The sequence below is a fragment of the Phalacrocorax aristotelis genome, chromosome 4 (assembly GCF_949628215.1).
Source record: "Phalacrocorax aristotelis chromosome 4, bGulAri2.1, whole genome shotgun sequence".
In the NCBI taxonomy this organism is placed as follows: Eukaryota; Metazoa; Chordata; class Aves; order Suliformes; family Phalacrocoracidae; genus Phalacrocorax; species Phalacrocorax aristotelis.
In genome coordinates, this window is record NC_134279.1 from 76691774 (window position 1) to 76714012 (window position 22239).

Sequence of the window (22239 nt, forward strand, 5' to 3'; positions counted from 1 at the left end):
TCAGAGTACTGTACCTGAATTTAGCAGTGATGTGATAAGCCAAAGTTAAGCCAGCTTGGTAATGAGTGGAGGAAGAAAGACAGTCTATAAAGTGATCAGGATTCCACCTGAGATACATGATCTGGAAGTCTCTATCATTCCCATTCAAATATAAAGGAATTTCTAGCTTCAGTAAAGTACCTTGTTTAGATGCTTTAGGTGGTAGGAAGGATCTGAGCCTAAGCAGGGCTCAGATCAACTTCTTTTGGTTCTGAAGTTTAGAAGGGAGAGCAGTTATTCTTGAGAGCTACCCTGTTGACTGCGTTACTGTGTCTTCACAGTAGAGGTAACTCCCTTGATCCTGCATCGGAGTGCATTAAGAAGCTCAAGTGTATCTTGTGTACTTGACTGCACTGTATTTTTAATATTGAGCCCATTACTTTCTGGAGCTCTGAAAGCAACCTCCTTAAAAGCAGTACATGTGTGATTACTCTTCCTCACCCCCCTTTAAAAAATATGCATATTTATGCCTAAACCTAGGTTTTATGATCATGTTATTAGCATCCACACTGCAAATAGTTTTTCAAAATTTGGCATTACTTCAACATTAAGAGGCCAAATCACTTTTATTTTAATTGAGACTCTTGTAAGTTGCAATCGTGCTGCCTATAATTATTCTGTACTTTAATTTTAATTTGGAGCTGTATTTTGTGTGGTTGGCAGTTACATGTTTTGGTTATCGTTTATGTAGCCTTGCTTTCCTAAACACGAAACTGTTTCTGCTTCTGCAACACCTACTTTCCCCATGTGGCCAAACATCCTTGGGTGTTCTGCCTACCTGTTTCCTTCAAAATAAGTCATACGTCAGATATTTTTGTTTCCCTTTAGGTCTGATATTTTGGTAGCCGCCCTTCTCCTTGTATCAGAATCCATTTGTATCATCTCAACTGATTTTACCAACAACCTGATTACTTACGCTCCTTCACACTAAAGTAGCATGTGTTGCATCAGTTGGCTTGACAGATAAAAGGAAGAACATTTCTTATATCTTGAATGAGGAAGTTAGTAGTAAAGGCATGCCATCTGCAAAGAAAGAGCACAGTATCTATTTTCCTTGAGAAAGTAAATGAAAATGCAATGTGCACGCCCTATCAGCACAACATAAAAAAAAAAAGGCATCCCAAATATACTTCACTTTTTAGGTAGATACTTCATTTGTAAAACTGGCACAAAATGAAAAATATTTTACAAAAGATTTTCATATTTGAAGGTGCATGTCAAAAAAGAGAAACAGTTCTCTGAATCTTCAGCCTCTGCTTAGGTCCTTATCTTGGACCTGCCTCCTCAGATTCCTCACCAGAGATGCATGTCTCCCTTATTGCTTCTGTGTGTTATAGTTTCTGTATGTGTTCATCTGGGTGTATCAATGAGGCAGAATGCCTGCTCTGAGTAAGCACTTTGGATTCCATCTCTAAACTCTGCTTTAATCAACGTTGTTTGCAGTGACAGAGTGCTGTGTAGAGACTCCTATTCTTGTCTAACCTCGGCTAGGAAATACAACAGATGGGTTTCACCGTGCTTTTTGGCAAGGAGAAGCATGAAAATAGAAATAAACCTTATTACATATGTGCTTCTCAGCACGATGCTTGTAATGTGCAATAAATATCACTAAAAAAGTGCAAACTTATTGCCAGTTAACCATTAATCAGGGACGAAAAAAAGGTTAATAGAATGAGCTTGAGAACAAATGCATCAACCTTTACATGAAAAACTGGTAGTATGGTTGGTTTTTTCTTGTATGGAGACATGCGCTTGATCAGAGACAGTATATCTCAATGTACAGTCATGAAGTGAAAGAAGATGCAGTTACATGTTTCTCCAGAAACAGCAAATCCACTGTTGTGTGAGCAATATAACAGATATGTAACATATATAACAGACTAAAGGAAGTAATATATAATTAGAAGACAAAATTGCACATCTCTAATTTTGTTTTCAACAAAACCTATTTTCATGAATTACCAATTAACATTTCAAATAATCTGAAATCTGCCAATATATGTAAATCACATAGGCCTGTTAGTGTATTCAAGAAAACTGTAACATGTTTTCTTAGCTTCAGATGATAAAACTTGAAAGTTCGATCATAATGAACTTAAACCCTAAAAGCTGATAAATCTGTCGAATATTTCTAGATATAATGAAGACGATACAGGTTGTCTTTGGTTGCCTATATGGGGTGAGAATCCTGAGTACATTGGGGTCTCTGCTGTGTATCCTGTCACATCAGAGATGCACAGGAGACAGTTTCAATGATTCAGCTACCCTTTAGGGTTTATTGGCGGTCATAGATTGGGGGATGTGTGTTTATCCAGTACTAATAGCCAGACTTTATTTTAATAACAATTCATTCAGCCTATTGTGCAGCTCAATTCTTAGGCTAGTTTCTGTATGTTAGCATACTAAGTGGTTTATTTACTTTTTTCATCCTATCAACTAAGGTAAATAAAGCCTAAAAATACTTTTAGATCTTAGATGGGCCTTAACTTCTTTGGATGAGGCTACGTTTCGGGAATCGCTGGGAGATGCTGTATTCTGTAGGATAATGCATTGTGGTTCTACTTAGGACTGGACAGTACATCCATTTTCCTAACAGCAATTTCTTCGTCACCTCAGAAGAGATTTCTTCAGATCTCTTCAAGGAGACGCTAATCTCAGTGACGCTCAGAGTATGTAATTAAGTTCAAGGCCTTTCATGGTTTCCTTTTATATATGGGAATTTATATAGGTTCTGCTCCTGCTTATTCCTGCGCCCCCAATGGCTGGTATAATCTTCTCTGACCTACCATAGACTCATCAGCCATGTCAATTGTTCCCTAAAAAACCCAACATGGTCTCTTTAGGTAGCTGGATACCTGTTCTAGTGTGAAGGAAAGATTGATGTCGGAAGTTCATACTTCCTCTTCAGTGCTTGCACTGTTTCACTGATGTCAGTTACGTTATGTAACTAACATTACTGGAGACAACGGTCAAGAGTCAACCGCAGTGACTTATACAATCTAAGAGCAAATCACCGTATAGTTGTTCTTACTGGTTCTACTCAATAGCAGATTTTACATTCATATGCAACACCTTTAATGATATAGTTTTGATACTGGTTGGTTGACTAATATGAAAAAAAATGTATCTGTTCAAAACCAGAGTAAACTGATAAAACTTCTGTGTTTTCCACACATGTAGTGCTTCACAGCCCTCAATACTCTAGTTTCTGGTTTTCTGGAGTGTCAGAAACCTTAAAGCACTGGAGACTAAGTCGGCTTCCAGAGGACACTTCTAGTTACACATCTTTCCCCCTCATCTCCCCTCATGCGTGACGTGCTGTTTTTGCTGCAGACTTCAATGACCAGGAAATGTGAGAACCCCAAAATAGTATTAACTAATTTAATGTAATCTGTTTACTACTTTTTTTCTAATCCAGCAGTAGCACTTTAGGGTTTGTGTAAGTAATAGGTAATGTGGGTCTGTCTCTTCAGCTTTAGTCAGACCAGAATTTTAGGTAAATGAATGTTTTTTACAATTGTTAAAATTTCTTCATCTTTTTTGTTGACAGCCAGGCCCTTCAGAGACAATTGCTTTATCGTGGATAGATCACAATGAGCCATAACAAGTTGGCTTACATATTTGAGACCACAGATGTTATCTTAAACACAGGCTTTGTATTCTTATTCTAATGTTTGAGATAGTTTTTTTTTTTTAAGAGCTGGACTGTAACGTGGTCCAAATTCAGTATGGGGGATGGGGGGAATGAAAGAAACATTTATTGTACAAAAATATGCATCAGCTTCCTCTAGGTGGTCCTAAATTCTTTAATTACTGGAGACATCAGAAGGAAGTGTTACAAATAGTTTGGTAAGGTCAGATTTTGTAACCTTACAGTTTCTTTGCTCCCCTCCTTACACCCTGTAGCTCTGGGCAGGAGCTCTGCTGCTGAGCTCTGCCTGCTATGGATGCTGTTGCTTGCTGATCCTGTAGATCCTCTGAAGCTGAAAGTCAGATTTGCCACTTCAAGAAGTTATCAACATTTTTGTCTCTCTACTTTTACATTAAAAATGTATAAATCAAACTTAAAGACAATTTTCTTTGTTTTTTTTTTTTTCTTCCATTAAGGTGTTTATCATTTGCTAAAGTACCAGCTGTATGAGTGTGTGTGGATCCTTTTCATCCTGAATTAAAAGTGATTCCATGTATTTTTAGTTACCCTGTTCAGCTGCACTAAACAAATTTCTAAGCAGATATCTCCATTGTAACAACTCCTAGCTAATCCATTTTAAAAATTACAACTAAGTATATTAAACCCCAAATCTTTCATGTTATGTCCCTAGTGCCTCATACTACATCTTTTCTCTGTTGTTTTCCCATACCTTTTGGTTGACTCTTCAAATACAGAAAATCTGTTCTTCTGTATCCTTGTAAAATCCCATTACTGTATAATATTATATGCTCTAGTGAGCCATTTAATATAGAATTCTCTTGCTTTTGTTTACTGATGCTGTTAAATTGAAGATATTTTACTCTGGTGGCATCTACACCAATGCATGCAGTATGGACAACAAACAGGAGGAGCAGCAGGAAAACTATGATAGAGTTGCCATCACATAATCATGGTGGGATGGCTTGTACAACTGGACTGCTGCAATGGATGGCTATAAACCCTTCAGAAGGGATAGGCAAGGAAGGAGAGGTGGTGGCATAGCCCTGTATGTTAGGGAGTGTTTTGATTGTCTAGAGCTTAATGATGGTGACCACGGGGCCAAGTGTTATTGGCCTTCCCTTGACTCCTACCCATAAAGGCACATATTATGGTGGGATTCTGTTATAGACCACCCAACCAGGATGAAGAGGCAGATGAAATGTCCTATAGTGCTGGGAGAAGTTTCATAATCACTGGTCCTTGTTCTCTTGGGGGACTTCAACTTACCAGATATCTGCTGGAAATACAATCCAGCAGAGAAGGAACAGGGTGGGAGGTTCCTGGAGTGTGTGGAAGATAACTTCCTGCCACAGCTGGTGAGTGAGCTAGCTAGGGAAGGCACCCCGCTGGATCTGCTGTTTGTAAACAGAGAAGTACTGGTGTGGGAGATGTGATGGTTGGAGGATGTCTTGGGTATATCAATCATGAAATGATAGAGTTTCGATCCTTGGAGAAGTGAGGAGGGGGGCCAGCAGAACTGCTGCCTTGGACTTCTGGAGGGCAGACTTTGGCCTGTTCAGGAGCCTGGTTGGCGGAGTCCTTTGGGAGGCAGACCTGAAGGGCAAAGGAGTCCAGGAAGGCTGGGCATTCTTCAAGAAGGAAATGTTAAAGGTGCAGGAGCAGGCCATCCGCATGGGTGAAAAATGAGCCTGCGGGGAAGAAAGAAGACTTGCCTGGCTGAAGAGAGAGATTTGGCTGGAACTCAGGCAAAACAGGAGAGTTTGACATTTGGAAGAAGGGCAGGCAACTCAGGAGGACTATGAGGATGTTGTGAGGTTATGCAGGGAGAAAATTAGAAGCCACAAAGCCCAGCTAGAACTTAACCTGGCTACTCCAATAAAAGACAATAAAAAATATTTCTATAAATCCATTAGCAACAAAGGAGGGCTAAGGAGATCTTCATCCTTTATTGGATGCAGGGGGAAACATAGTGACAAAGGATGAAGAAGAGCCTGAGCTACTTGATGCCTTCTTTGCCTCAGTCTTTAATAGTCAGGCCAGTTGTTCTCCAGGTACCCAGCCCCCTGAGCTGGAAGACAGGGACGGGGAGCAGATTGAACCCCCCATAATCCAAGGGGAAATGGTTAGTGACCTGCTACAGCACTTAGACACACACAGGTGTATTGGGCCAGATGGGATCCACCCAAGGGTACTGAGGGAGCTGGCAGCAGTGCTCAAGGAACCACTTTCAATCCTTTACCAGCAGCCCTGGTTAACTGATGATGTCTCAGTTGACTGGAGGTTAGCAAATGTGATGCCCATCTCCAAGAAGGGCCAGAAGGAGGATCTGGGGAGCTACAGGCCTGTCAGCCTGACCTTGGTGCCAGGGAAGGTTATGGATCATCTTGAGTGCCATCACGTGGCATGTACAGGACAACCAGGGGATGAGGCCCAGTCAGCATGGGTTTATGCAAGGCAGGTCCTGCTTGACTAACACGATCTCCTTCTGCGACAAGGTGACCTGTTTAGTGGATGAGGGGAAGGCTGTGGATGTTGTCTACCTGGACTTTAGTAAAGCCTTTGACATGGTTTCCCCCAGCATTTTGCTGGAGAAACTGGTTGCTCACGGCTTGGATGGGCGTGTTCTTTGCTGGGTAAAAAACTGGTTGGATGGGTGGGCCCAAAGAGTGGTGGTGAAAAGAGTTAATGTTGCTCCCCGGGACTCAGTGTTGGGGCCAGTCTTAGTGACTTTATCAACCATCTGGATGAGGGAATCGAGTGCACCCTCAGTAAGTTTGCAGACGACACCAAGTTGGGCAGGAGTGTTGAACTGCTTGAGGGTAGGAAGCCTCTACAGAGAGATCTGGACAGGCTGGATCAATAGGCCGAGGCCAACTGTGTGAGGTTCAATAAGGCCAAGTGCCGGGTCCTGCATTTTGGTCACAACAACCCCATGCAACGCTACAGGCTTGAGGAAGAGTGGCTGGAGAGCTGCCCAGTGGAGAAGGCCCTGGGGGTGTTCGTCAACAGCCGGCTGAACATGAGCCAGCAGCGTTCCCAGGTGGCCAAGAAGGCCAACAGCATCCCGGCTTGTATCAGCAATAGTGTGGGCAGCAGGAGCAGGGCAGGGGTGGTGCCCCTGTGTTCAGCACTGGTGAGGCCGCACCTTGAAAACTGCATTTGGTTTTGGGTCCTTCACTGCAAGAAAGACATTGAGGTGCTGGAGCATGTCCAGAGAAGGGCAATGAAAGTGGTGAAGGGTCTGGAGCACAAGTCTTCTGAGGAGCAGCTGAGGGAGCTGGGGGGGTTTAGCCTGGAGGAGGCTGAGGGGAGACCTTATTGCTCTACAGCTACCTGAAAGGAGGTCGTATTGAGGTGTGTTGGTCTCTTCTCCCAAGGAACAAATGATAGGACAAGAGGACATGGCCTCAGGTGTGACCAGGGGAGGTTTAGATTGGATGTTAGGAACAGTTTCTTTCCTAAAAGGGTTGTCAAGCACTAGAACAGGCTGCCCAGGGAAGGGGTTGAGTCACCATCCCTGGAGGTATTTGAAAGACATGTAGATGTGGTGCTTAGGGAAATGGTTTAGTGGTGGGCTTGGCAGTGATAGGTTAATGGCTGGACTTGACCTTACAGGTGTTTTCCCACCTGAATGATTCTGATTCTATGACTCCTCCCTGCAAAAGGCCAGTGGACCACAAAGGCAGTTTGGTCTTTTCAAGTACAGTCACTTTTAAAGAATAAGTTAACCACTTTGGTGATGGGATTTCCTCTTGGGGGTGAGGGGGTAGTATCAGATTCAAAATATACTGTGCTCAGTAAATGGAGTAATGGAAGAATTTTAAAATGAAAAGTGGATTAAAAATATTTTAAGGTGAATGAGGGGAATGGCTTAACTTCTGATGATTTTTTAGTGTCTCTTTTGATTTACCTGATATCATATGATCAAATGACGTGTTCTCACTATAATGATATTTAATGTCTGAAATATTATTGTGATATGACAATTTTTTCTTATTGCACCGATTGCACGTTTGTTAAAAAAAGACTGAAGCCCAGTCTTTCTAGACAGAATTCAGAGATTACATTATGAGATATTATTATGATGCTTAAATAAATAAAAATCCTTTTTTGTATATTAAGTGGTCCCATAATTAGTTACGTCAGTACTACTGTTGCTTATGGACATTTGAAGTATTAGTAGTAGGAAGTATCCTAGACAGTACTGGGTTTAAGAGAAGGGATAAGCCCAAATTTCTTGTCAAGGTACTGTGGACGTCAGCCTTGTAAAGTGTCAGTACTGCGTGGTGGCCTGCAAAGATTTTTCTGCACAAAACGCAGTGATTTCAGTAGAGATTAATTTTTATTGTTGCATCATCATCTTGTAGCTTGTCATTAATCAGTCCTTTAGTTCTTAAATGTTGTGCATATGTTATTGTTAAATATGATTTTTTAAATGACTCCTGCTTTCTTACTCTAACATATTTGACACTTAATATGATTAAATGACTGCGTAGGGCATATATTTTTGTATACGCTGTGAAGTTTGTATGTGCGGAGACTGAGTCAGTGATGTGGGCTCTCTCATGGGACTGAAATATTTCTTCTAGCTTTTTCTCTGATTCAAAACAATAGTAATACTTTCTCGTGTTACCCAGAAAATTCTGGATGCCCATATATGAGATGCTACAAAATAACAAAATACTGTTGAACATATTTGTTTGCTTTGTTACTTCGGCTCCAAGTGTTCGGGTTATTGAAAGGATAAGGATGTTTGCATAGTTCTTGTAGGCAGTTGCTAGTTCAAACAAGTTGAAACTAGCTACTTCTTGAAAGGCTGTTGCTTTTCAACCCTTGTTAAGTGTTGTCTATGGCAAGGACTGCTGTGTGATCTTTTCTATCCTGTTAACTACTCCCAATTTTTCTTTTTCTAAACTCAAGAGAGTTTTTCTTCCATGTTTAAGTAAAAAATAACCTTGTTCAATTAATCTAGGTGTTGTAAGTCCTATGTAAGTCTTTGGGACACAACAGAAGCTGCTTTTCGTTATCCATCAATCATAGGTGCATTCAGGTGTTTGAGAAGGAGAGATGTGCGTCAGGAGCTGGGATTAGAGGTGGGATGATTAGAGCTGGGATTTATAGCCAGGATTAAGTTAAAACACTACTTATTTTTTTGTTGTTGTTGTCCCAAAAGAGTGTGCAAAACCCACACTTTAGCTGATAATTTAAAAGAAGGTGTTTAACCCTGATGGTGGGCCAGTATTATAGGCCATATACACTCTATGGAGAATACATACGGAGTCACCAAGAGTCACTCCAGTCACTGTAACAGTGTTAGTTCGCTGTAAACAACTCTTGGGTACTTAGTATGCAGGTGATTGTAGTAACATTGTCTTTTGGAGGAGGCATAAGGATGCACACTCCTTTTACAGAAAGTGACCGGGAACGTGCATGCCTACTCCAGAATGCTCCAGAGGATGCTTATAGCCCACTCTAGCTTCATCGGCCACCTTCTCATTAGATTAATGGTGGAAAAGACAAATAGAACCTAGCTGTTGAGCTTTATCTCCTTTTCCAAAGGTAGTAAAATGCTTATTGCATAGTGTATAGAATGTAGGTGATGTGGTACGTCATTAAATGCTGCTACAAGGTAAAGGCAAATTCTTGTAGAAATGAACTTGAGCATGAAGTATGGTGGTAAACTGAAATGTATTCATGCTTCAATACATTTTAGCAAAGAACTGAAATTGGATGCTTCAGACTATGGTAGATTTTGGTCTTCCTTACAGTATCAGTTGCTGCTTTTCGTAGAATTACAGAGATCTTGTAGTCATAGAAGGAAGCATCAAGCACAGGCAAACACTCCGGTTTGAATCCTTAGTATCGCCAGTGCTTCTAAAAATGGTTAAGCCTTTTTTTTTCTTTTAGAACCATTTTTAGAGCTTCTGAAGACTATTAAACTCTTCCAAAAAGGCACATAGAAACAGACAGTCCTAGAATTAAATTTTAAGCTGTTGTTTCTGATTCACCTGCCAAAACGGCTCTATTCTTACTCCTGTTGCAGGATGGGCTGCATGAAGAAGTCCTACTCTAGCGAGAGTGTGAGTGCAAAATGCAGTGAAGGGTGTTAATTACTGCATATTTTACCTAGTTTTATGTTTTCAGTTAGTGGGTTGTTTTCTGTATTTCAGACAGCTTTGGAAACAAACATATCCCTTTCATTGAAAAATAGGTTTATATTATCCAAATTGAACAATATTGTCATTCCAGATAAGCTAAATATGAAGTTCTGTCATATATAGTATTTCCTATGTGTTATGTTGTTTGCAGTGTGATAGTTTCTGTCTGTGATGCAAAGAACTTAGGAAGGACTGGAGGAGTAGGAAAAAACGTCCATCTGCTTCCATTGAAGAAGCAATGATTAATAAATATATATACATAAAACCCCCAAACCTTTCCTCATGTATGCAGAGCTGCGATGAGCAGGTAGGCAAGTGAAATGAGTTGTGTTGACCTCCTTGTGAGCGAATAGTGAAGCTCAGGAACATTTTCGATTGAGATGTTAATGCTTAAGATCATGCAGGTTTTTTAATCAGCTGGTAGTTTCTTTCCAAGTCAAAACAATAGCTGAAACCAAAACACTGTCAGCTCTGCAGTTAGTTTGTTATGGGATTATGATAGATCTGAAATGTTGTCTTAAGACTATTATTACCTGTTAATTGACATTTAATTCTACTTAGTTTTAATATAAACACTTTTCTGTTTCGAGTTTGTTTTGTAGAACAAAGGGAAAAGCGTATTCGTATACGTACACACACAGAGGCAGTTGTAGCGATGTCTGATCTAACACTACATCAAGGGGAAACAGCTGTGATTTAATGAGCACAAAGCTAACTGAAGCTTGTAACTCGGACTGTGTTATTGATGTTGTTGGTTTATGAAAAATCTTCTTGCCCCGTATGTGACTTCAGAATTTAACCGCTGAAGGAGCTTGTGCCAGGAAAGAGGGTTGTGTCTACAAAACTTCAGAGCTGGGCCTTCGAGTTCTGTCTAATTGTGTAATTGAAATACAATATTTTGTTGAACATGCCTCAGCAGAGGTCCTAAAACTACCTGACATCTCTGCAGAAATCCCACACTTGTGGCGATAAGGACATATGTGAGCCAGGCTGCTCAAGCGAGGATCTTCCCCTTGGGAGAGGCGCCGGGTTCATCGCACCGTGACTGCCATAGGTCTGTGGCTCTTGAGTCCAACGCCTCCAGGGTGGTCTTGAACTGCTTTAACGATACTGTGTGATTTAATGATAATGTTTGATCGTTCTAGGGGTAGGGAGATGGGTACAGGCAAAGACTTTGGTTTGACGCCTTGGTATTGGCAGTGCTTCTAAAAATGGTTACACTGATTTAATGTTTTTTCTTTGGCAGAACCAATTTTTAGAGGTTCTGAAGACTCTGGCATGCCGAAGGCAGCTGTACGGTGTGCAGGGCAGCCTCTTGCACCTCCCTGGAGGAGTCTTTACTCTTCATTACTAAACCACCACTGTGTTTCGAAATCCAGACATTATCTCTTGTTCAAAAAAAAAAAAAAAAAAAAAAAAAGGTTCAGCTCAGCCCTCAGCACTTACAAGTGTTGTGTATTTTATGGAATACTAAGAAGCTTATTATGAATTAATTCAAGACTCATAAAAATTAGTATTTACCGCTACCAAAAATTATAGGATTTTACCTTATGAGCTACCAGAAGTGAAGAAACAAGCTAAGGTTTGGTTTTTGCCTGCCTCTTGAAGGTCAGTGAGAACTTGGTGTTGGCGTAAAGCATCCACAAAGCGTGGGGGTGTGTGTGACTCCAACCACAGAGGCCGATTCTCAATACACACCCAGCGTTCCTAAAGACCTTGATCCAGAACATGTTACTCATGACCATCTGTTGAATAATGATGTTTGCAGAGGCCAGACGTGGCCCTTGTGTAAGCAACCGTAGGCACAATTTCATTCTATACATCTTAACTCTTAGCGTAAAAAAGATCTGGAAAGCAAGCAGAGTAGTTGCAGCTGGAAAACTGAGTTAAAGGAGAATTATTTCTTCCTGCATAAATTCACTGACAGGTGGTGTTCAAAATAAAATAATATTTTTCTAAGAGGTGTGGTATGCAAGAGAGGTTACCAGTGGAGTATTGAGCCTGACTTGCTTAATGTGGATCACCTGGCATCAGTAGAGGGGCTGTGCTAATGACAGAATTGGAAGGCATCCTAAATATAGAAGAGAATCAGGATATTGTACAGAAATAACTGAGATGACATTGAAAACTGGGCTAATAGAAGTGGTATCAAATTCAAAATGCACAATCGAAGGTCATATCTTTTAAGTGAGTAACAGCAGAGTTTTGTAAAATAGGAACTTGCAACAAGATCCTCACTATAGATAGATAAATAGTACTTGGGTGATCATGGGATGAGCTTTGGCAGTCCTTGTGATATGCACAAAAACAGCTAAACAGAATTTTTTGCTCTATCAGTGTAAGTTCATCATTTCTGAACAGCGTAACAGGTGAGGTAAAGAGACTATCATGTAAGAGGGAGATGTGAGGAGTATAAAGTGTTCATCCTTAGCGAGATACAGTATGGAGCAAAAGAACTGAAAGCCAATGGCTACAGAAGAGAAAATGGTACCAAGAAGTGCTGCATGAATTGAGGCTGAATGCTGGAAGAGGATTCCTCTTCTTTGGGCAGAGCACCCAAAGTCCACCTTGGCTTTCCAAGGAGAGGGGTAGCAAAAAAATGCAGGGGCTTCCTTAATAAGGAAGTTCAGGTCATGAAAGGAATTATTTTGCATAGCTCCTATAACATCATAAGGGAAGTCCCTCTCAGACCTGTGCTTCTAAGAAATGTGTTACGCCAGTAGCACTTTTACTGCTTTATTCAAACTATTTTCCCTGTCTGGGGTAAGTGTGGGTGCTCACATCTATTACATATTTGAGACGACCTGCTCTTCGAGTAAAAGCCCATAGCGACACGTGTTGTGGTACAAGTACATTGATACATAGGCTAAATGTGTAATGTTAAGGGAAGAATATATTTAATGTGTTAAATACGTCATCACAATAGAGTGTACAAATATCCTTCTAAAGGAGCTCAAAAGTTCCAACACAAAACTCCAGGGAGGAAAACTTAGGAGGAAGTAGATGGGCTACAGACACTCATTTCTAGATGGTTTTTCATATTAGTTGCTGATTTGAGAAAGCTGATAAATTCTTAAAAGTCTATTTTAGATTTTAGTAAAGTATCAACTGTTTTCTTAAATTCCTTATGGTCTCAAAATTACACCCATGAAACATCAGCTATGCTTACCAAAATATTTTCAAATTTAGATGAGGGTTGTAACACAGGGAGATAGTTCAAAGAAGGAAGCGTATATCTGGTGTTGACACTTTTCAAAACGATGTGAATGTGCATGTACGATATTCAGAATTTTCACTCTAAGTAAAAAAATGCAGATCTTTACTCTTCCAAAAAAAAAAACCCACGCCAAACCCCAACCCTATCATTATAGCAGATTTTGACTTTAAAAATAGCATTTGTTCTTGTGCTTTAAATCAGAAAGTAGTGGGGCTTTTTATTGTAGCAATATATTATATCACCATTGAAAACCAGCGTGGAAAAAGACAGCTGTAATGGGTTGCCACCTTTTTGAAGTTTCTGTGCAGAGCCTAGATCTCTGGGAATCTGGGATTTTTAAGCCCTGTAAGAGTGCAAAGAATTATAAGAAATGTTTAAATAAATAAAAAATAATCAGCTGAGTTCATCGTTGTGTAATGTTCACTGCATAATGAATGCTGTAAATTTGACATTTTGATAAGTAAAAGAAACGTTCAGATCGCTGAGCGTACAGATTGCCTAGCCCCCGCCCCAACCCTGCCCGTGGTGCTGCCTCCCGTGTAACCTCCCTGCCCTCACCCGAGGGGGTCTGGTAGGTACGTGGCCGAATGTAAAGCCATGCAGGTAGGAGCAGAGCCATGGGAGTTAAAACAGTGCCCTTAAGGCAGTGCTTCTGTAAAAGATTTGCAGTGTTATCCCGCCTAAGACGAATATCTGGATAATTGGATGTATGGACCAGAGAAGTGCTGTATCTGCTTGGGAGGCAGCACTTCACAGCATGACAGAGATTTAGCAGAAGCGTTGGTTCTTTGCAGAATCCGTGGTGCTACAAAGACCTCTGGCGAAGTGTCCTTTCTGAGTGTGGAATGTGCTCGCCTTGTAGGAATGGTCAAATTGTAATTTGCTTTCCATTTAAGGTATTCAACAAATCTGTGTTATCCAAGAAAAGAATGAGACAACTTGGTCTGGAAGTACTTCATTAAATAATTATTGAACTGGATCAGACCATAAGCACCATCTGCCCCAATGTCCTGTACCCGACAGCAGCCAAAACCAGGCCAGCTATGTAGGGTATTTCTAATACTTCCAGCCTTCAGGTATTTTCAGAATATGGACTTCTGAACCTGATGCAGCCTCTGTGTTGCACTCAGTGATGTGATATATCTATATATAACTCTATACCGTATGATACATATATATGAGAGAGATATATATATAACCCCCTGGGAGTACAGCTGGTGCCCCTTTTGACTCCTGTGAATTTAGGTCTCTCTCCTTGTCTGGGAAGGAGGAAGCTTTATGAGAAGAAGAAGCACCAGGAGCAAGTGAGCATTACCATAGAGATAAAAGCAGTGGTGAATATTTTTGACCGCTGGAATGGCTATTTAGGATAGAAACATTGTCATTCTGGGCAATAAGGTAAAGACATCCTGGTATATTTGATTATAATACTTAACATTAGGCATGCAGATGCATTTTAGAATAGACTAAGTAGGTATACATATATGCATTTATGCAGTCTTAATATCAGGGATAAATTTGAGTAATTATAGCTCATGATTTGTCTGCGTTGCAGCTATTTTTGAACGTTAAATAATTGCTGATAGGAGGGAGTGGTAATTTATGGCAAGAGAAAACGCTCTCGCCTCATCTTATCTTGAGGGTGGTGGGTGTAATTCTGAAGCTGGTCCTCTCTACTGCTTCTCTAAAATATGCACTGCTGCGATCTGTAGTCACGTTCTGGTGACTGAAAAGATTCATAGCAGTGTGGGTATTTTCTTAGCAAACGAAATTATTTCTGTGCAGAAAAATTGTAAAATATTGAAATAAATGATGGTTTGTAAGTGGGAATATTTAGGTATATTTTCCAAATAAAGATTTTTCATTCTGAAAGCAAATAAGATTTTATAATAAATTTCCAGGTGCTAATAATATGCCAGAGAATAGATTTTTTTTTTAAAAAAAAAAACTCATCTAGGTTGCCATAGTTAGGGAAGACAGCAGCTTATCTTAGTAGTAAGCCATTTTTAAGGTACCATGTCTGTTTATGAACTTAACAATGATTAGATTGAAATGTGGATAAGGCCTTTGAGAAGATGAATGTCATGAGAAAGAGCTGATAGAATTATAACTTCAAACATCTTCCTGTTCATGTGTTTAATATATTATTAAAGGCCATTTGCTTAAAAAAGGAATTCAATTCATAATGGATCTAGGATAAACAAATATTGTTTTTATATTACTTAGGTTCTATTTGATTTTTGTTTCGTGTCAGCATTTCAGAATTAAGATTCCATTATTTATCAGCTAGAAAGAGCGACGGGAAAGACCTAGTGTCATGTGTTTAGCTAGGAAATTCATTGAAGCTCAGAAAGTGGCTAAACATTAAGGATGTAAAATACTCACTGAGGCATTGCAAGTATGAAAGTATGCTTCCAGGAAATGCTGGTGGTTTTACTAGAAGTGTTTGGAAGACCTGACAAGGCTTTAGTCATGTGAAGACTGCCTGGGAGCTCACACATCTGGCATTATCAAGGATTAAAACTAGTTTTAGGACAGCTTCCTAATGCTGTTGGTTTGGCATAGTTAACCTGCAGAGAGAGTGCTAAGGAGTTTCAGAAAATAGGAGTTGTGTAGGACAAATTTCGAAGCTGTATAGCAATAACCTAACTAATGGAGACTGAGGATAGGCCACAGCGCTTTCCTCACAAAAGTATTAAGCCTTTGCTGTAAGAGATGCTCCATCGTCCTCCCTGGGGAAGGAATGACTTCTCTGATACCTTTACAGGAGGTTGGAAAAGCTCTTCCTGATGCATTTCTCAGTAGTGGAAAATATTAATGCAGGAAAATACTTAACCACATGTATAGCTTCAGACCTTCAAGTCCAGTGGGATTCACTCTATCCCTGTGTTCAAGCAAATACTCAAAGTTACTCAGCAGGCACAAAGTTTTAATGACGTCCATCTATCAGATAAGACACTTGCCGTCATGCATTTAAGTAAAATTTTCATCATCCTAATTGTACTAGAAATCTTTGTGTACTCCAGCAATGATGACTGCCGAAGCCTGGCTAGTTAAGGAATTAATTTGGTGTAAATATTCCCCTATGTAGGTAATCTGTTTTTATTACTTTTAAGGCCAAAATCAGCAACATATGTGAAGGAATAAATTACAAAGCAAGGAGAAGTAATTATTACAGATATGGTAGTGAATTCTCTAACCACCGCTTCAATGATTTTTTTTTTTTTTGTTACTTCCGGTTATGCTTTATAAAAGACGTTTATAGACTATGTCAGCAATGTTCTTCCTCAGTTGCTGTTGGAAAGACTATTTTTTGCAGTTTATCACAAAATGCCAGATTTGCTCAGCATGTAATTTAATCTTATGCTTGGAAGCATCCACATTACTTGGTTATCATGAAATTATTCTTTAATAAAAATGTATGCTTTGTGATCTATATTTTATTAATTTGGCGAGTCAGTTTATCGATTGTTGCAGACGCCATGAATGTATAATTTGTCACAGTTATTGGTTGCCTGTCAGCAGTTCATAGCACCACAGAGTTCTTGGCTCTTCGGGCACCTTAGAAATAAGTCTGTCTTGATCTGCAGAAGAATACCTTTCTCCTGTAAATTGTCATCAAGACTTGGGCTGATACCAGGTTTATCGCTTCATGGCTTGCATTATCCTGCGTTAGCCACAAACGCTGTGAACGACTGGGTAACGTGGCCTGTGCAGGCAGGAGTTTTCTGCAAACACAATTTAGTGACTTTAAACGCTGGGCTGAGGTCAGAAGGAGCACAACATCAGAAAAGGGAGGCGCCGGTTTTCTCACTATTTTAGTTCACTCTAAATTTAGGAATTATTAGGGTTACTAGACTGGAAGCACAAAAGAAAATTGTGAGCTTTTTTTAATCTCCTCTTCTACAGTTGATAGTTTCCTGCTGTAATATAGAGCAGTCATGAGTTCTGTTGATTGAAAAATTTTTAAGAACTTAATTTAAATTTTTAAAAAATATTGAACGCAAAGTCTTATTTTTTCTTAGTAAAGCAGGTATTTATTTCCAAAATTATTGGACTCAATAAGAAGGTTTACTTTGCTAATAATTTGCCAGTAGTGATACAGCATAAAGCTCTGCATGCTAAAGTTGTGTGGTTGAAACATCTGCTGGTTTCATTTTGGTATTTTTCAAGGCTGGGTTCTGCACCCCAGAAGCCTGTTCTCGTCATGCCCTGAGTTTGCCTGTTGTGGTATTAAAAAACAAGCGGCTGAACAGACACTCTTCTGAGCCTCAGGGTTTAGCTGAGTCGGCTGGGGGGTGTTTTCATCCCCTCATCTTTCTCGGTTCTCTAAAACTGAGCTCCGTAGCAATCGGTGCTGGTTGATGTAGGGGCATCCCTTCCCCTGTTCCCTGGGGGGCTCCTGGAGTTGTTGGTGTGGATGATGTACATTTGGGTGGGGGTTATGTAAAAAAAAATTCTCTCCCCCCCCAAAAGGAAAAGAAAAAAAGGGGGGGAAAGAAAAAAGTAAAGGTGGGGGCAAAAGGGAAAAAGGAAAGGGGGGGAAAGGAGGGCAGGGGGCGGAAAAAGGGGGTGAAAGGAAGGGGGGGAGAAAGGAAAGGAGGCAAGGGAAAAAGGAAAGAGAGGACGGTGGAAATGGGGAAAAAGCGGGCAAAAGAAAAATAAAAGAGGGGGTGGGGGCGCAGACGGCAGAGCCAAGACTGGGGTCCCAGCCCACCCCGCCCCAGCCCCAGGCTCCTTTCCCCAGCCCCACTCCCCTCGCCGGCCCCGCAACGCGTTCCCCCACCTCCGCGGCGGCGCTGCGCTCCGCTCCGCTCCCCTCCCTCGCCGCCGGCCGGGTAATGAGCTGCGCTGGGATTGGCGGCGGGCCGGCGGCGGGCGGCCGCCATTGGCTGCGGGCGGGCGGCTCTCCGCCCCGATTGGTCGCGCCCGCCTGCCCCGTATTTTCAGCGGCGGCGGCGGCGGCGGCAGATTCCGGAGGGGAGCCGGCGGCGGGGATGCAAGGTGGGTGATGGGCCCGCTCCCGCCGGGGGCGGCGGGCAGGCGGCGCGCCCCCCCCCCCCTCCCCCCAGCCCCGCGGGGTCACCTCACAGTGTCGGTGGTTACGTTGCGCTCCGCCCGCTCCGCGGCGCGTTGGGCGGGTGCCGGCGCTCCTGGGCTGCGCCAGCGCCCGGTGGTGCGGGGTGGGGGTGGGGGGGGGCCGGGACGGCCGCGGCCCCGCCGGTGCCCGGGAGCGCCGCCCCCTGCGCCGGGAACGGGGTGGGGGCAGCGCCCGGCCCCCGCCCGCCAGCACGCCCGGGGGCTGGGGGGGACGCGGGGGTCCTTTGTGCGTGGGCCTGCGGGGCCCCGTCCCCGCGGGGGGCAGAGGCCGCCGCTCGGCAGAAGTTTGCCCGGCCAGCGCCGCCGGGGCGGGCTTAACGCGCGGTGGCCGCAGCGCTGCGCGGGCCAGCCGCTCCCTCGGACGTCCCTGCAGCTCCCGCCGCTGCCGGGCGGGTCCCGCTTCGGACCCCGCATCCCGAGGGACCCGGGGGGTCGGGGGGGGGTCCCGGTGCCGCGCAGCCCCCTGCCCCTTTCGGAGGGCGGCGGTGGGCTAAGGGCAGCTCTCGGAGCGCGGGGGCTGCGCTGCGCGATTCTCTGGTTCCAACGCAGAGGTTGGCGTGCGGTGAATGGCAGAAAGTAAACCGGAGCCGGCTCGGGCTGTCGTCTGACCCTGCCTGACAATCCTGGGTCCTTCCCATAAGTGGATTTGCTAAATATTAAATTACTGTTTCCCCTTACAGTCAGAGATTGTAGCTGGTTGGAAGTGGACGTGATCGGGTGCTGTTATCTGCACGCGTTTTGTTTGGCTTAAATTAAAATAACAAATACGAAGTTAAACACCCTGCATTTTTATTCTCCCTTGTAAATCTGTTACATGGTTCAGGGACAAATTTGGCTCCATATCATTTTGTAACACGTCTAATCTCATCTCTCTTTCATGAGGCATGTTCCAGTCAACTCTTTATTACATTTCTTCGGTATATCTCATCTCATATTAAAACTGCATCCGCCTTTTTAAGTTCTGAGTTTTCTAGTGGTTTTCATGGCAAGAATGATTTCTGATTGAGGTATGTTTTAAGACAGAAAAATCTCAGGACAGATTTTGCAGCTTCTGTCTTGGTGTTTTCTCTGAGTAACGTAGTTACGCTCGGGTTGCATGCTTTCTGTGCCATCTAGTAGTTAGCAAGAAACTTAAATATACTGTGCAGCATCCCCAGCTGGAGGCAGTACTTGAAACTGTAATGTATCTGTGTGATCATTCCTATGGGATCAGAGAACAGTGGAAATTTTAGATACAAATACCTGATCTGAGCTGGTTAAAAATCAGTGCCTGAATGTTTCTTTCGAATAAAATTGCCACTGAACCGGGAAGGTGCCCTGTAGAGAAATTTGGGTTAAAATCAGTGGTGCTGTCAGTGAAGTCGGCATGACTGACACCTGAGTTTGCTCCCCTTGTGTGTCGTAGAAGCGTGCTTGTGGGTCCAGGTCTATTGCTACGCCTAAAACTTCATTATTCTTTTTTTGTTGCTAGCCTGCAGCCGTAGGAAGCAGTAGAGGTTTTTCCGGGGAGTGTGCCTCGGGGGCCCGGGAAGTGGCAGAGGGGCTGCAGGTTGCTGGCTCCTCACCGCTAGCCCGTGCACCCATGGGTGCCCAGGCAGCCTGACGGCCGAGAGGGGCCAGGCAGCGTGATCCTTTTTTGTGAAAGATAACGACGGATGGAAACGGCACCTGTTGCACCACCAGTGACTTGTCAGCTCCTAGGGAAAAGCTGCATACCTGCAGTTTGATGAGTGATCACTTAGAGCATCTACAATATCGATATCTAGGGAGTTTATGTTGAATTTAACACTCTGTTATATTCAAATGGTAGTGAATACTTGAGCATATGAGAAATGTAGATAGCTCATATAAAGTATTTTTTTATTACGATATAAATACTGTTTATTTGTACAAGTGATACGTACTTCTAAAATGAAGCCAGCTACAGTTCAGTAACTAGTGTTTAAAAGTAGAAATATCCATGCATATGTTTTATGGTCCTTTGATTTCATTACATAATGGCATGCATAATTTTCGTATTTTATATAAACTTTTCCAGAGCATCCTGAGGAAACAGACGAAATAACGTCTATGCCTAGTCGATACCTGCTGAGACTTCTTTAGCGTAAATAGCAAAATCTGTTTTCTGGTAGTGTGCGAACGAACTGCAGGCGGGCTGGCAGGCGTTGCCTGCTGGTGGTGGTAACAGAAATATGAAAGATGACGTGAGTACTGCAGGACTGAATTACCCCTCCACGCCTCCTGCTTGTTTTCTCACCACGACAGGTGAGGGAGAGCAGATGAAGCCTTTCCTCTCCCTCTCGCACAGTACCGGATCGCTGATCTGGTACCACGCGCAGATCCAGTGGCCCCACAGAGCTGAACAAAACCTTGTTGTTTCTTACTCTTCCATTTATATTAGTAAATGTGAGTAATTGTAGGCTATTATCTAAAGGAAGTGCATGTTATTAAATTTTTTTTTCCAGGTATAAATACATAATAAAGTCTTAATAAATTTTTTCTAAATAACCGAACATTAGAAAAAAAACAGACTAGAAAACTCAATTATTTGTGTTTTGTGGTGTTTTTTCCTAATTGTATGAGTTGGATAACAGTTTCGACTCCAGTATGTGCAAGAAGATTCATATGGACACAGTGTTTCTGCTAAAGGTAGATTACTGATGGATCAGCATCAGTAAATGCATAAATCATAAATTTATCAAAAATCAGTCTCTGCATTACTATCTTTTACCTAGCTGGGTGTCTGAATCAAAGGATCAAAGTTTTAGCAGGTGTAATTTAGTTGTTTTGTGGCTGGTTTTTGATTTTTTTTCTTTATCGTGACCTTGGTGGATGGAGAGAGAATATTTCCCTGGTAAAGTGTGAGGGGTTATTGACTTCTTTAAGGTGGTGGTTTCTGTCCCAAAGTGATGTGATTTACTGGAGCGCTTTTCCCCGACAGCAGCAATGTTTATTTCAAAAGTATAATTTTCATATTTAAACATACACAGTATTAGATTGGAAAACTTTTAATGACAATTGCATGGCATATTTGTTTTTAAATGGTTATGTTGAGTGATGGCAGAAAAATTAATTTGTAGTTTTTTAAAGATCTGTGATTTTTCTATCTGTTATTTAATAGAGCTGTAATGTTATCACCGAGTGCTGCCAGTTCGGTGTAAAGTGCAATGTGTAACATTTTCTGGTGGTAGAGTTGCTCTAAGTGGAGAAATAATTTAAGCAGTACAAGGATTTTTATAGCCCTCTTGTCACAATTAACTGTGTTTATGAAATATGAATTTACACAACATCTGCCTGTCGGGGCCGACGTTCCCGTCGGAGCCCGCTCGCTTTGCAGACCAGCAGCGTCGTGTCTGAAGCATTGTGGCAGGGCAGGATGGACTGGAGCCTGCGCGTGGACAGGGAACCTGGGCAGTGAAATGATTCACTTGAGATATATTTTTGGGAAATTTGCACAGGAAATGCAGATGTTCTTAAGCATAAAACCTTTTTTCGGTTTCATTTTAGGAAGGCGACTTGCTTAGGCACAGCAAGGTCCCTGACCCATAACTGGCCCATCCCATCTCACTCCCTCTCTCTCCTTGTCCCCCTAATTCCTGAGCTAGTGTGTAGGCAAAGACGGCAGCGCGTGTGGCACGCCGGTGGGGTGGGATCTGGGGTCTGGCACACACCATTACACTTTATTTTGGAGAGAACAGCACTCTATTTCTTGAAGCCGAAGATGAGGACTTGCAATGAGATGGGTGAACCCAGCTGGATCTTGTGAGGTGTGGGGCTCATCACCAGGGCGAAGGGTTGTGTCCTCAAGACCCTCCTCCTTTACGTGCTTATTAGTGGTCACCCCCTTAATGGGGGCCGGGACTTCGGCAGGAGGGGAGAGCTGGTATTTTATATGGTTGTACCTACGAAATTTGTCTCGTGATGGATCACTGTGTCTTTTATTGTTCTATTTGCCTCCAGCACTTGGTGTTCTGCCTCTCGCCCCTCCTGGCAAAGCTCAGAGACAGTCATTAATGTCTAACTGGCAAAATTTTTGTAAGCATCACAGCAAAGACAAGTTTACAGGAGGACAA

At 42.3% G+C, this 22239-nt stretch overlaps 1 protein-coding gene across 10 annotated transcripts in view; it reads left to right on the forward strand.

Annotated features, from left to right (window-relative positions):
* Window positions 1-22239, forward strand: part of CTBP1 (C-terminal binding protein 1) — a 248851-nt gene that overhangs the window by 73809 nt on the left and 152803 nt on the right. The window contains exon 1 of one of the 10 annotated variants that reach the window (XM_075092102.1): window positions 17998-18070. The exons of the other annotated variants lie outside the window; for them this stretch is intronic. Within the exon in view, the coding sequence (XP_074948203.1) occupies window positions 18064-18070 (7 nt within the window). The 5' untranslated portion in view covers window positions 17998-18063. Of the gene's footprint in view, window positions 1-17997; window positions 18071-22239 lie in introns of those variants that run through there. 10 annotated transcript variants of the gene reach the window in all.